This window comes from Pteronotus mesoamericanus, unplaced genomic scaffold (assembly GCF_021234165.1).
Source record: "Pteronotus mesoamericanus isolate MK-2021 breed Mesoamerican mustached bat unplaced genomic scaffold, CSHL_Meso_final contig_94, whole genome shotgun sequence".
NCBI classification, from domain to species: Eukaryota; Metazoa; Chordata; class Mammalia; order Chiroptera; family Mormoopidae; genus Pteronotus; species Pteronotus mesoamericanus.
Genome location: NW_026555285.1, coordinates 37,845,163 through 37,859,733, shown reverse-complemented (window position 1 = coordinate 37,859,733; position 14,571 = coordinate 37,845,163). Strand labels below are relative to the sequence as shown.

The following is a 14,571-nucleotide window of genomic DNA, read 5'->3' as shown; positions in this document are numbered from 1 at the left end:
TTCAAAGTGAATAACTTCAAATATCTGCTAGGTATAAATTATGAATAAAATAGTCACATGTTCAAATTGAAGAAAATGAGAGAAACCTGCATAAATCTATAAGGAGATTAGTTTCTTTAGTCCCACAAGTCTCTTTGAAAAATATTCCTCCACAAACTATACTTCAAGAACATTTTTTTCTGTGACTTTGCTGCCAAAACTTAAAGAAATGCATTTGGAGAATTATGTCTACAGTGTTGGAAGAGAAAGTATTCTAGTTCTTTATTTTCCCATTGTCACTACTTACCTAAGTTAATAGGTTGATTTTAGTTGACTTGGTTATCAGCTGAGAGAACATGGCGCCTAAGATTGATTCTTGCCTTTATTTTTTCTTATTCCCTTTATTTTCTCATTCCTCATCAATATCCTTTTTCTTCACTTCTTAATCTGTATCACAAACTCTCTTCCATTTTCGAACACACAATGTCTTTAAAATAAATGAGAAGCTTAATGAGTGAGAGAATACAACAAAGAAAAAATGGAAGGTTAAGAATTGCATCAAAATCCTTGTATTTTAAAACAACTATTTCACACTAAGGATATGAAACTTCATGAATTTTAATGCATACATGTAGACTATCTTTATATAATGATACCATCTATTTTTCTGAGTTTTAATTTTAATCTGCATAAAAACTCTTTTTTAAGTTAGTTTTTTCTGAAATGAGAACTAATATTGTATAGATAGCCTACAATCTACAGGCAAGTGTGTTTCTAAACATGGAATGTTTCAAAATAAATGATAGCATCTAATATCTTCATTTTGGATCTAAAAAAGGTCAGGTTCTTAGAATGCAGGGAAAGAGGATTGATTTTTAAAACATAGGCATTTGGGAAATAAGGAATCTGACAGTTGAGAGTTTATTAGTGATGATTCAGAAAATTTTAAGAGTTGAAGAAAAGACTAAATTTTAAATATAACCATTTTAGGACAAAAATGTTCTCTAACCTAGTACCACAAAAAAAGTCATGATTTTTCACTTCTATGTAGTCATTTAACTTGTTTTATTTTATCTGAAAATATATAATATTGTATTTTTGAGAGTGATAAGCAGTGCTTGATTAATGACAACCATTTTTAATAAAGATTCTTGGCTATAATTCATGATAATCATTTTTCCTTTCCAAATAAATATTAACTGAAAAAGAACCTTATTTCTAGTCTCATCATGGAAACTTAGCTGTAGGGAAAGAAATAATGAAGTTTAAAACTTACAGTCTCTGGCATGAAGCTTTAAAAAAATATTAAAAGGCTGAATTAAAAAAATGCAAATATGGCAAGAAAGCAGTTCATGTGAACATTTAAAAATTTATTTGGTGTACAATTTCAAAATAAAACTGAAACCGCTGCTCTCCAGGCACGATGCATGCAGTTTTTCTGCACACGTGTGTGCAAACAACACGGTAGTATGCCAGAATAAAATTTAGCCTCATGTACTATTTAGCTTTCTATACACCGCAAAATGATCGTAGACATTCAAAATGAGATGTAGTTATTCCTATCAAAGTTTCCTTGCACTACATTTGGTATGAAAAAGGAGTGGAAAGACCACTTGCAGAAAGAGGAGGAGTTGAGCAGTCCCAAGGTGGAGCTCTCTTCTGTTAAATGACACTGGCAGATTAAAGCATTCTGATGGGGAAGGGCTTACAGGCTGAGTCAAAAGCCAAGAAGTCTCTTTATTTACGCCTACCTCCCAGCCCTTGGCAGCCTGACTAATAACAAACTGAGCTAACAAGAAAGACTAGAAAGGGAAGAAAGAGAACATTGCTGCAGCTCGGATCTACAACCTAAGAAAGCAAGAGTGATCAGACCCAGCTCTGTGAAACATCTTGTTTATTGGCTGCGTTCAGCAGCTTGCAAATGGTTAACTATATGCAAAAAAAGTCAGCATAGCTGTGAAGTACGCTGTGAATCTTAATTGGGGAAAGACAACTGCCTCAGGATGATCTAGTGTGCGCTCTGCTTGAATATTTTCAATGAAATGCTCAGCATTTTGTCTCTGACCAGAGGCTTTCACTTTATAAAGTGACGGGACTTGCCAAAAAGTGATATTTGAGAAGAAAGTACGTGGTGGTCGGTGTTTTCTTTTTTTAATAAAGAAACTGCATTTACTTTGAACATCTCTTCCAGCTGTGCATTACAGATAACGTCAGGAAGAGTCTCTGCTTTACAGGTAAGATGAATGTTTCCAGGCTTCTGCGATACCAATTTTTGCATTATCCTGAGTGATTGAATGTATATATTTGCCCCTTTTAAAAAAGTGACTTTGCATTAAAGGGTATCCAGTTTCATTCCTGATCATTGGCACAACTACTGCTCTAGCAGATGCCTGTTTTCTCTGAGCAGCAGACATTTAGCCCAACAGCTGGCTGTAGAGAAAAACAAATAAAATAATATGCCACTATGTTTTTCACAGCACGCAGATTGTTATTGGAAATTAAGTATGTGCGCTTTCTGAAGAAAAGGCCACTTTGAAATGCCACTGTTGAACTTAAAACATAAGCAGAAAATTAAAGGATTCTTTGTATTTTGTATACTTCTTTTATTATTTCCTGACTTAACAGTGTTTTCTAAAAATACGTGAATGGAGATTTTTGACCTCTAACAATTGATTCAGATATTGGCAATACAGAAATACTCTTCAAATTTGTCTGTATGTCTGAAAAGATTACAAATTGTTTTCTAGGATGTTTGGAAGAGCATAAAATGCATATCAGATGAAAAAGTCATGAGAGATTATCACTTGGAAGTTATTTACTCTTTTCTCAAGATGCTGTTACCTGGTGAAATGAATCATATTCTTTCTTGGTAATCTTTGGAAAGGTACTTTTATTGTTTGTGGAAGTCAATCCACAAGTAAAAGACTGTGACTACAAACTGCTTGATTCTAAACACAGTTGTCAGAACTGTTTAAGATTAAACTATTTCCTTTTGGAAACGTTGAGTCTGCTAACTTTTCCTTTCTATGGGAAGGCACTGTGTTTTATTTCTTTGGCTACATTTTACCTTTCAGGAAATTAATACTATACATGTTCTCAATTAAGTAATGGATATTCCTGGAATAAAAGTTTACTTTTAGGCTATTGATTGGGTTCTGTGACGGTTTATCTGATTGGGAATTTTAATTAGATTCAAAGTTACTGTGTACATTCCATCCAGAAAAATGAAAGCAGTTACCATTTTGAAAACTTGAGCAGTTTTAAGATGTGGTATTTGTTTATCTTTCAATTTAGTATACATAAATTTAAGGATCAATATTTAAAGGAAGGAAATAAAATACTGTTAGAGTTATGCATTGACCTTGTCACTACTGTTTTTTCAGAGTTAGAATCTTTATTAAAAATTGTTGTTTCAGATGCATGTCTTAAATTTTTAAGGAGCTAGAATACGTGATGTTGTTACCTTGAACTGTCATTTTTTTAACTTAGAAAATTAGAGATATTCTCAAATATTTTAGTGTAGTGCAGTCTGTTTCAGAGTTCATTGTTTGCAACTTTCAGCCTTATAATAAGGGAGATCAGTCGCTTAATTTTGTGATGACAGTCAGTGCCCTAAAGCCTATTTCAAGACCTCAGTAGGAAGTCATTTGCTAGAATTTTATATGGGGCACTGTTTACTCTTTTATATCAGCTAGAAATGGATGCTAAAGATGAGTTTTTCTCCTTTAGTTTTTATTTTTTATTTAATCTGTATTGTATTTTTCCCATTACCTTTTACTCCCCTTATGCCTCTCCCCCCAGCTACCACCACAGGGTTGTCCATGTCCTTGAGTCCTTTTTCCTTTTTGCTCCATCCCTCCAGCCCTTGACCTCCCACCCCAGCTTCTTGAGTTCTTATGATATTAACCTTATCCATAACAGAATTTAAAAGTAGTAGAAAAATATCCTACATCTAGAAATTCGGTATAAAGCGTGGCTCAAGTGAAATTGGAATGGGTACTCTTAAATGTATATTTCTAACACTGTTAGGCTGATGCAAAGTATCATAAACAGCATAGTTGAAACAAAATTCTTTTTATAGTGTTTCACTTTAGTATACAGTCAGAGACATATTTTCCTCCACATTTTTAAATAAATGGAATTGATAAGTATATTGAGCCAAAACCCAAGCAGGTTCAAACACAGACACATTATTAGATGTTATAGTGTGATATCAAGTTTAAAATTATGAATAAAGACATGCTTAATGTATGCATACATACATTTCTTTTCCTATCATTTTTATTCCATACAGTTCTTTATTCTTTTGATTAATACCTACATATTTTTCTTATACTTTAATCCTTCAGCCTTAGATATATTGGGGTTGTCTCAAATATACACCTTTGCATCACATCAGAGAATCAATGGTCCATTTAACCAACACCTATCATCTATTAAAATGCAGTTTATTTGGCAGATGTGAACACAACTGATGATAAAATATTTCAAATTCTCCTTGACCTAAATTTTATAATTTGATCACAATTCAAGTTAATAGTAAATCAAAACACACCTGCAATATTAGGAAAAAAGTAAAAGACAATGCAGATGCAGTAAAGTATTTTCACAGTAACCGATGTTTTTTCTTTGTAGAAGAAAACCTATCATTTTGAAATGTCAGATTCATCTCCTCCCTGCTCCTGCCCACTAAAGCCCACTGTTATTGCATTTCTTATTACAGAATCTGATTCCATCACGTGACAACATGAAGCTGTGGATTCATCTCTTATACTCATCTCTCCTTGCCTATATATCTTCACAGTCACAGTCTCCAGTGCCCTCAGCCAGAGGTTCTTGTGATTCTCTTTGCAATTGTGAGGAAAAAGATGGTGCAATTTTAATAAATTGTGAAGAAAAAGGTATCAAGATGTTATCCCAAATAAGTGTGCCACCATCACGACCTTTCCAGTTAAGTTTATTAAATAATGGTCTGACAGTGCTTCACACAAATGACTTTTCTGGGCTTAGCAACGCTATCTCGATACACCTTGGATTTAACAACATTGCGGATATTGAGACTGGTGCATTTAATGGCCTTGGCCTTCTAAAGCAACTTCATATCAATCACAATTCTTTAGAAATTCTTAAAGAGGATACCTTCCATGGACTGGAAAACCTGGAATTCCTACAAGCAGATAACAATTTTATTACAGTGATTGAACCAAGTGCCTTTAGCAAGCTCAACAGACTTAAAGTGTTAATTTTAAATGACAATGCTATTGAGAGTCTTCCTCCAAACATATTTCGATTTGTTCCTTTAACCCACCTAGATCTTCGTGGAAATCAGTTGCAAACATTGCCTTATGTCGGTTTCTTAGAACACATTGGCAGAATACTGGATCTCCAGTTGGAGGACAATAAATGGGCCTGCAATTGTGACCTATTACAGCTAAAAATTTGGTTGGAAAACATGCCTCCTCAGTCTATAATTGGCGATGTTGTATGCCACAGCCCTCCAGTTTTCAAAGGAAGCATACTGAGCCGGCTGAAAAAGGAATCAATTTGCCCCACTCCACCAGCGTATGAAGAGCATGAAGATCCCTCAGGATCATTGCTTCAGGCAGTAACACCTTCAATAAGTGACAATCGCATGTCAATCAAGACCACATCACCTTTAAAACCACCCACCAAAGCACCAGGTGTGATACCTTATATTACAAAGCCATCCACTCAACTTCCAGTACCCTACTGTCCTATCCCTTGTAACTGCAAAGTACTATCCCCGTCAGGACTGCTAATACACTGTCAAGAACGCAATATTGAAAGCTTATCAGATCTAAAACCTCCTCCACAAAATCCTAGGAAGCTTATTCTAGCAGGGAATATTATTCATACAGTAATGAAATCTGATCTAGTGGAATACTTCACTTTGGAAATGCTTCACTTGGGGAACAATCATATTGAGGTACTTGAAGAAGGATCCTTTATGAATCTAACAAGATTGCAGAAGCTCTATTTAAATGGTAACCATCTGACAAAATTAACTAGAGCCATGTTCCTTGGTCTCCACAATCTTGAGTACTTATATCTTGAATACAATGCAATTAAGGAAATATTACCAGGAAGCTTTAACCCAATGCCTAAACTTAGAGTTCTATATTTAAATAATAATCTATTACAAGTTTTACCGCCGCACATTTTTTCAGGGGTTCCACTAGCAAGGATAAACCTTAAAACAAACCAGTTTACTCATCTACCTGTGAGTAATATCTTGGATGACCTTGATTTACTGACCCAGATTGACCTTGAGGACAACCCCTGGGATTGTTCCTGTGACCTGGTTGGATTGCAGCAATGGATACAAAAATTAAATAAAAACACAGTGACAGATGACATCCTCTGTGCTTCTCCCGAGCACTTAGACAAGAAGGAATTGAAATCATTAAATAGTGAACTTCTTTGCCCAGGCTTGGTCAATAACCCATCTCTGCCAACTCAGACTGGTTACATAATTGTCAATACTCCTACAACCACAGCTACAGCAGATACTATTTTAAGATCACTTACTGATGCTGTACCACTGTCTGTTTTAATATTAGGACTGCTGATTGTGTTCATAACTATTGTGTTCTGCGCTGCAGGGATAGTGGTTCTTGTTCTCCACCGCAGGAGAAGATACAAAAAGAAACAAGCCGATGAGCAGATCAGAGACAACAGTCCTGTACATCTTCAATATAGTATGTATGGCCACAAAACAACTCACCACACCACTGAAAGACCCAGGGCATCACTTTATGAGCAGCACATGGTGAGCCCCATGGTTCATGTCTATAGAAGTCCATCCTTTGGCCCAAAGCATTTGGAAGAGGAAGAGGAAAAGAATGAGAAAGAAGGAAGTGATGCAAAACATCTCCAAAGAAGTCTTTTGGAACGGGAAAATCATTCGCCACTCACAGGGTCAAATGTAAAGTACAAAACCACAGACCAATCGACTGAATTTTTATCTTTCCAAGATGCCAGTTCATTATATAGGAACATTTTAGAGAAGGAAAGAGAACTCCAACAGCTGGGAATCACAGAATACCTAAAGAAAAACATTGCTCAACTCAAGCCCGATATGGAGGTACATTATCCAGGAGCACATGAAGAGTTAAAATTAATGGAGACATTAATGTACTCAAGGCCAAGGAAGGTATTAGTGGAGCAGACTAAAAATGAATATTTTGAGCTCAAAGCTAATTTACATGCTGAACCCGACTACTTAGAAGTCCTGGAGCAGCAAACATAGGTGGAGAGTTTGAGGGCTTTTGCAGAAATGCTGTGATTCTGTCTTAAGTCAAAATGTTGTGAATAAGTGCCTTACATGAGTGTGTCATCAATCAGAATTTAAGCACAGCAGTATTTCTATGGGAAAAAAAGAAAGAAAGAAACTCAGGGATCACTGGGAGAAGCCATTGCATTGTTTCTTGGCAATTTTGCCTGTCCCCAATAAAACAGATCCTTGCATGTAAAGCATTCAAGGATTGTAGTAATATTTCTCCACATACTTAAAAGTGTTTCACAGAAGTCCTCTTGCACATCTAAAAGGGTTGACCAAGTAACCCTATTTTTCTTGAATTACTTTACCATGGATTGAAAAGAGTTGAATTTTGTCATTTACAAATTATACATGGATATGTAGTTATAATATGTAAGAAATATAGTTTATATAACTAGTATATGTGCTGAAATATGTACATTGTGAAATGCATCTAATTTTATTGTGGTAAAGGTAAAAGGAACTGGACCTTTACAATTACAAATAGTACTAGTAAGGAAAAAATAGAAGGTTGAATTATGTAGGCTATGAGTGAACCAAAACTGAACATTTGAAGATTTTTTTAAAAATGTTCCTGCTATGCTTTCTGAATTTAAAATTAAACATAATTAGTAGTTATGGTGGAATACACAAGCAAACTTTGGGGGTTTTCTGCACATTTTGTGTGCACAATCTTATTGTCAATGCTGCTGTGAACTAAGATATGTCATTTGTGCTCAAAGTTTAAATCTTTTTCTTTGAATATTTAAAGAATGCTACTGATACTCAATTGTAAATATGACTAGTGCATCTATTAAGTTTGGTTCCCTTCATAGCATTAATCCTTTGTAAATTTGAATGACCACGATAGAAATATGTTTCTTGTGGCAAGTAATTCACAGGTATAAAAGACATAGGAAAAATGTTATTATTTTTATTGATGTATAATGATAGCTGCCATAAATTAGTAGCAAAAGGCACTTCTGAACGTAAGTGGTTTAAGTTGCCTCAAGAGTGGCACGATGTAGCTTTATTTTACAAGAAAGTATAGCTAGATTTCTATGAACTATTTATTCTGTACAGTTTTGTATATTTTTGGTTCACAAAGGTAATTATTCTTGGGTGCCTTTTAAGAAAATTAAAAATACCACTGACTACAATAAAATGAAAATGAAAACTCTATTTTTAAATGTACTTTCTTCAATTAGTCTGCTCTGTAATTCAATCAAGGCAGGACTAACACATACATTCGCACACATGCACACATACAAATGCAAAGTGAGATTTCTGACTTTGTGAGATTTGTGAGATTTCCACACAAAATCATCTTGTTCGCCATCTGCAAAAAGGCCATTCAAAGCCTGGGTGTGACTGGCACAGAGCCAAAGTCTGACCAGTAGTTCTTTCCCACAATTTTCCCACTCAACGCAAATGGAAAGGATTTACTTTTTTCCTTGTGATTATACAATCAACCATGCAGCAGATTTTCACAAAGCAAAATGGAATTAATCAAGGTAATGTAATTTTGTTTTTTGAACACCATGCAAATCCATGTACAAGATTAGGAATGGATTTACTTCCTGTTAAGGAGAAATTTCTCTAATTTAGTTAGCTCTGTCTCAATGAATCCAGAATGTTCTATGAAATGTTTTGGTTGCAACATCAACTGCCTGCTCTACTAGGAAAACATACATACAGTATTTCTTTGATTTTAAGTGAGAAGCCTTCTTGTTGATGAAAACAGTAGGGACCTTGGCTGCATGGTATGAAGTCTAATTATAATCTATTATGGTGTCGTATCAATAAGGTTTTCTTTTACATCATTAAACTGTTCATAGAAAACAATCAAGTATTATGTGTTTAAAGATTCATTGTAAACCTAAATTTCTCCATTAATTTACAAGATTGAGAAGGACAAGGTGAGGATTCTTTCTGTAAGTAACACTAAGGGGAAAACTATGTGCATATGGAATGCTTGATACATTTATCCACTACAAAATAATATTCAGCACAGCAAGGGATAGTAAACCCTCCGAAGCTTAATTCTGAAAGTTACATTCTATAGAGAAAAACAAAGCAAGAGCAGCATTCATGTAATTGCACTTCTATTCAGTTTGAGTGTCGGCCAATATTTTCTGATTTTAATCAAGTACAGAAATGTATAAGAAAAACTTAAGAAATTCCTATGCTTGGAGGACTCTTGGAAGGACTCTATGAGTGCAAAAATATACACATCATCAATAACACTTTGGTGGGGAAAATATATTTTTTAAAAAATATTTATTCATTGTTAATTGCCTGAAGTAGTAATATTTATTCTTCAATTTAACAATTAAGATAGAACGAAGTTATTCATAAAAGCATGTGAATATATTCCCCAAATTAAATACAATCCCAAGATTAAAAACCTGTGGGTGTCAGGGTTTATCTTGTGATGATGTAAGAGTCATTATGGTTTTTAAAAGATAAGAGATTTTAGAGGCTTAAAAATTTCACTCGTGATGAAATCTTTCTTGTTTGACTTGGTTCCCTACAAGTAGTTGAGAGTTGAAAAAGCCAATGTATTATATTCCCTGTTTGATTCCCTAAGCAATCATTGTGGTCTGTTTCTGTGTTAATCCCAATTTAATAGTTTTTTTAACTACATAATTATGAAAATATGTACTGTAAACTTATGAAGGTGTTCTTTAGATAACTTCCATGAGTTTCCACATTGGGATCAAAATTTTAGAATCTTATAAGAAAGGATGGTATCAATAATGATGATTCTTCCTCTTGAATTAATCTCATATCATGGAGGAGAGAAAAACTTTTTTCTGCCCTAATATTAAGTAAATTAAAGTGCCACCTAAGTGACCTTTAAGCTATATTGATGCTTTGATGCAATTAATTGAAAAGGCTTTAATTTTAATCCAAGAATGGATTTGAGTATTCCTTTGTTATTAAAATGCAGCTTTTTAAAATAATGGTTGATTTTTTCATATATATTTATATTTGGAGAACTACCAAATAAATTATACATTTTATTTTGTGAGGGGAGAACTAATAAAGATGAGAGGCATAGTAGCAATAGTCTCAATGTACATGTAATTCTGTATTATTTATTTTTCTTTGATAACTAATAGTTTTATAATCAAAGTCACCTTTAAAAGAAGGAAAATGCTGCTAAGTTGCAGGATTATTTGACCAAAAAATCTGTTTTTTTTAGAATAGAAACAAACACAAATAAATATCCAAAGAGAGCTCCCCAAATTTCATCAAATATAAGATTTACTGCTAAATCCTTATTGGAGATTATTCTCAGCACAGAAACCGATCCCTATGCATAAAAACGCTGACCATTTAAAAAGACTGGATCTACTAGTAATTGGGAAATGATTTAACAATGAATTTGAGAGTTCTTTCTACTTCTTTTCCCTGACAAGTTTTATAATACAGGCGTGAATGCCTGCAGTTTTCTTCTTTAGATATTGTAAAAGGGCACACTTTTATGATAGGAAAAGAGAAAAATTACATGTTCTCAGCTGGAGTAATCCTGGGTAGGCATATCCAGAATGACCTATCCAATGAGGAATAGACCGACAATTAAAAGTAAAATATTCATTTATTCTTTTCAACTCCATGCATCCTGAACAGATATTTTCCCAAATATTACCTGATATTTAAAATCCTAACAATGTCTCAAATAAAATTTAAGATATAGTAGCTGTTTGTCATTGAATTACATTGTAAATACATTATTAACATTATTTTGTTTACCAAGTTTTTGTCTCATATAAAAATGCACACCATTCTCTGTTTTATAAAACACAAATAGTTTTCTTTGTGTGTACTCAAATACTAGTCAGTGAAATTGTGTCCAAATCTTACAGCTTATAAGTGAAGGAAACAACTCTAAAACTTTAAATGTGATGAACTGTGAATCTAAAAGAATTTCTTTAAATTTTCATTAATAACAAAAATTTTCTAGCAACTTTGCTAGAAGATTGACTTATTTAGTCTTTTAAAATATGAATTCATATTGATTACATATATCTACTTTTATGTATATGTAACCTAGAAGAGACTGCCAGATGTAGAATCCTCTTCTAGCTGCTTCAGAAGCACAATCAAATAGACAAATACTCTTCTGTTAGTAAATGTCTTTCAGCAGATTATTGAATGGAGAAAGGAAACACTTCAAAACAACAAAATTCACACACACAAATATTTATGTTATTTCCAATTAAAATCATTTAAAGTTGTAGACTTTTAAATAAAGGACTTTCATTTTAAAATTAAAAAAAAAAAATAAAACGCAGGAGGTCTGATCTCCACAAATAGTTTTTTTGCTTCTTACATCTCTTACATTCTACCAGTGACAAAATTCAATCATTTTGTTGCCAAATAATTCACTGAACTTCAAATTCTTGGTGTTATAACTGATGAAATCACAGTTAGTGAATGCATGTAAAGTGTATTTCCATCCCATCACTTGGTGTTATGAGCAATCCAAAGACATAAGCCACTGTTACTATGTTTTCATGATTCATACTGTCAAAAGTTAATATAGCAAGGCATGGTCGAGTAGGAAAGCTAATGATAGTGTTCAGGAGAGTCATGATTCTAGAAGAATAAGATCAGTTTAAATGCTACATATAGTTTCATGAATTAAGATTTTCATAGACACATTTTGTACCTATTTTTGACATTCTGAAGAACTTTGGCTTAGAACATATATATTTGAAGAATTTCTTGTGTTATAGTACAGCAACCAGTTTCACATATCAGCACACCATACACTTCGGTAGTTCATCAATTCTAGTTTTCTCATTTTACAAATAAAGGATTTAAGAAATTTGTTTTACATTATATAACAGGTAAGAGTAACAGCTAAAGTTGGAACACTGTTCTATTGTTGTTTTATTTTGTTTAGTTTTATTCTCTTTGCGTTTTCTTTCCCAGATTTCCCATCATAACCATGAATATGTGCAGGTCAAAAGAAATCACAGAAAAAATATATGTCTTGCTGTTACACATACTTTGCTTCTGCATTTAGGTAGGACACTCTGCTTTTCATATTTCTTTGAAAAAATGAGACATTAGAGTTACTTTAGACATGGACATTGTATAATTTTAGCTTATTGAAAATTATATATAAGCACATTTCACATACAGCTAGAAAAATGTAAAATGACTTAGTGGATTGGAAAACATACATTTATGAAAGACAGAACCTCATTGTGTGGGGTTTTTTTTAATTCAGAATAATTAATTACTAGTTATCAATACTCCATATTTTTCAGACATAATTTATTAAAAATTTACTTATTATTCTATTGCATAGAATCAAATATTGACAAAGGAAATACAATACAGATAGTTATCAGGATATTGCATTTATTTCAAACTTCTTGTATAAATAATATATAATTTAAGCATTGTTAGAATTAACACACATATAGTTTTGCTATCAGATATTTTCATTATTCCGCCTTTTAGACTTCTACATAAAGCGTCTTTATTTCCATGGTATTGCTTGTAAGCTAAAATGAAGATCATTATTTTAGTGAATATATCATTTTAATCCCAAGAAGAGAGTATTATAAAATGAGAAATTATTTTTCTTCTTAAATAAACTTTATTTTTAAAACAGCTTTAGGTTCACTGCAAAATTGGCCAGAAGATAGAGTTCCCATGTATCTTCTGGCCCCAGAAGTCCAGCTACATGAACTATCAATATCGCGAACTGGAGTGTTACAGCTATTACAATGGATCAACTTTTATCAAGACATATCATCATGATAAGTTCACAGGTTACATTAAGATTCACTGTGCTGTACATTCTATGGGTTTTGAAAAATTTATAAGAATATGTATTCACAATGATAGTATTATGATAAAGCATATTTTCTCTTCACTAAAAATCTCCTGTACTTTGTCTAAGTCACCCCTCCTTGGCAACCACTTGTTTTCTATCCATTGTTTTGCCTTTTCCAGGTCATGAAGTTGAAATATACAGTATGTAGCTTCTTCAGATTGACTTTTCAAACTCACTAATAAGCACTTAAAATTCTCTCATGCTTTCTTATTAATAATATTTGATTGTTTGGATATAACACAACTTATTTATTCATTTTTCTACAGAAGGACATTATGGTTGCTCCCAAGTTTTGGCAATTACAAATAAAGCTGCTATAAATATGTGTGTGCAGGTTTTTATGTGGACCTAAGTTTTCAACTCTTTTGGGTAAATACCAAGGAGAACAACTGACGGATCACGTGGTAAGGTTTGTTTTGTTTTGAAAGAAACTGCCAAACTGTCCTCCAAAGTGATTGTCCCATTTTGCGTTCCCACCAGCAATAAAGAGAGTTCCCGTATCTCCACATCCTTTCAGAATTTGGTATTGTCAGCATTCTGGATTTTGGCCATTCTAATAGGTGTGTTGGTATTTCATTTGCATTTGCATTTGCATTTTTCTGATAGCTTACGATGAGGAGCATCTTTTCATGTGCTTATTTGCCACCTGTATATCTTCATTGTTTGGGTGTCTGTTAAGCTCTTTGGCTCACTCTTTAATTGGATTGTTCATTTTCTTACTGTTGAATTTTAAGAGCTCTTTGTATACTTTGGACAATATTTATCTATCAAATATGTCTTTAGAAATATTTTCTCATAGTCTGTAGTGCGTTTCTCATTCTCTCAACAGTATGCCTTATAGAGCTAAAATTTTTGATTTTAATGAAATCTAGCTTATCAATTATGTCTTTTATAAATCATACATTTGCTAGTATCTATGTAGTCATCCTCATGCCTGAGGTCACTTAGATTTTCTCCTATGTTATCTTCTTACAGTTTGACAGTTTTGCACATTACATTTATTCTTATGATTCATGTCTAGTTAGTTTTTGTGGGGGGATAAGGTCTGAATATACTATATATTCATGTTTTTTCATGTAGCTATCTATTTCTTGAAAAGATGGTATGATAGACTTTAAAAAAACTGCACTAAATTTAAATATTGATTGTTTCTAATAAAATTCATTCTAGTCTTTATATTTAAAATGTAAGTAACATCAATACTATGTGTTATTGCATGTATAAGAACGTAACATATAAGAAACATATCAAGTTGCAAAGATTAGTATTGTTGGGTCTGAATTATCTATATCTACAAAAATGTTGAAAGTTAATATAAAACATTAAGCGTAGCAAGACCCTTCTTAGCTGTGGTCTTTATTAAGCTCTACCTTATACCCCAAGTTTACGTAAATAATAAATAAAGCTAAAATGTAGTGTTTGTCTATCAGACACCTATACTCAGCTGCAGGTA

At 33.1% G+C, this 14,571-nt stretch overlaps 1 protein-coding gene across 1 annotated transcript; it reads left to right on the top strand.

The window, feature by feature from the left end:
* The first annotated feature begins 1,829 nt into the window (after positions 1 to 1,829).
* SLITRK6 (SLIT and NTRK like family member 6) lies at positions 1,830 to 12,267 on the top strand. The gene is made up of 3 exons (XM_054586470.1): positions 1,830 to 2,213; positions 4,703 to 8,772; positions 12,203 to 12,267. The coding sequence occupies exon 2, from the start codon at positions 4,727 to 4,729 to the stop codon at positions 7,247 to 7,249; it is 2,523 nt and encodes an 840-aa protein (XP_054442445.1). The 5' UTR covers positions 1,830 to 2,213; positions 4,703 to 4,726; the 3' UTR covers positions 7,250 to 8,772; positions 12,203 to 12,267.
* Positions 12,268 to 14,571: the final 2,304 nt, after the last annotated feature.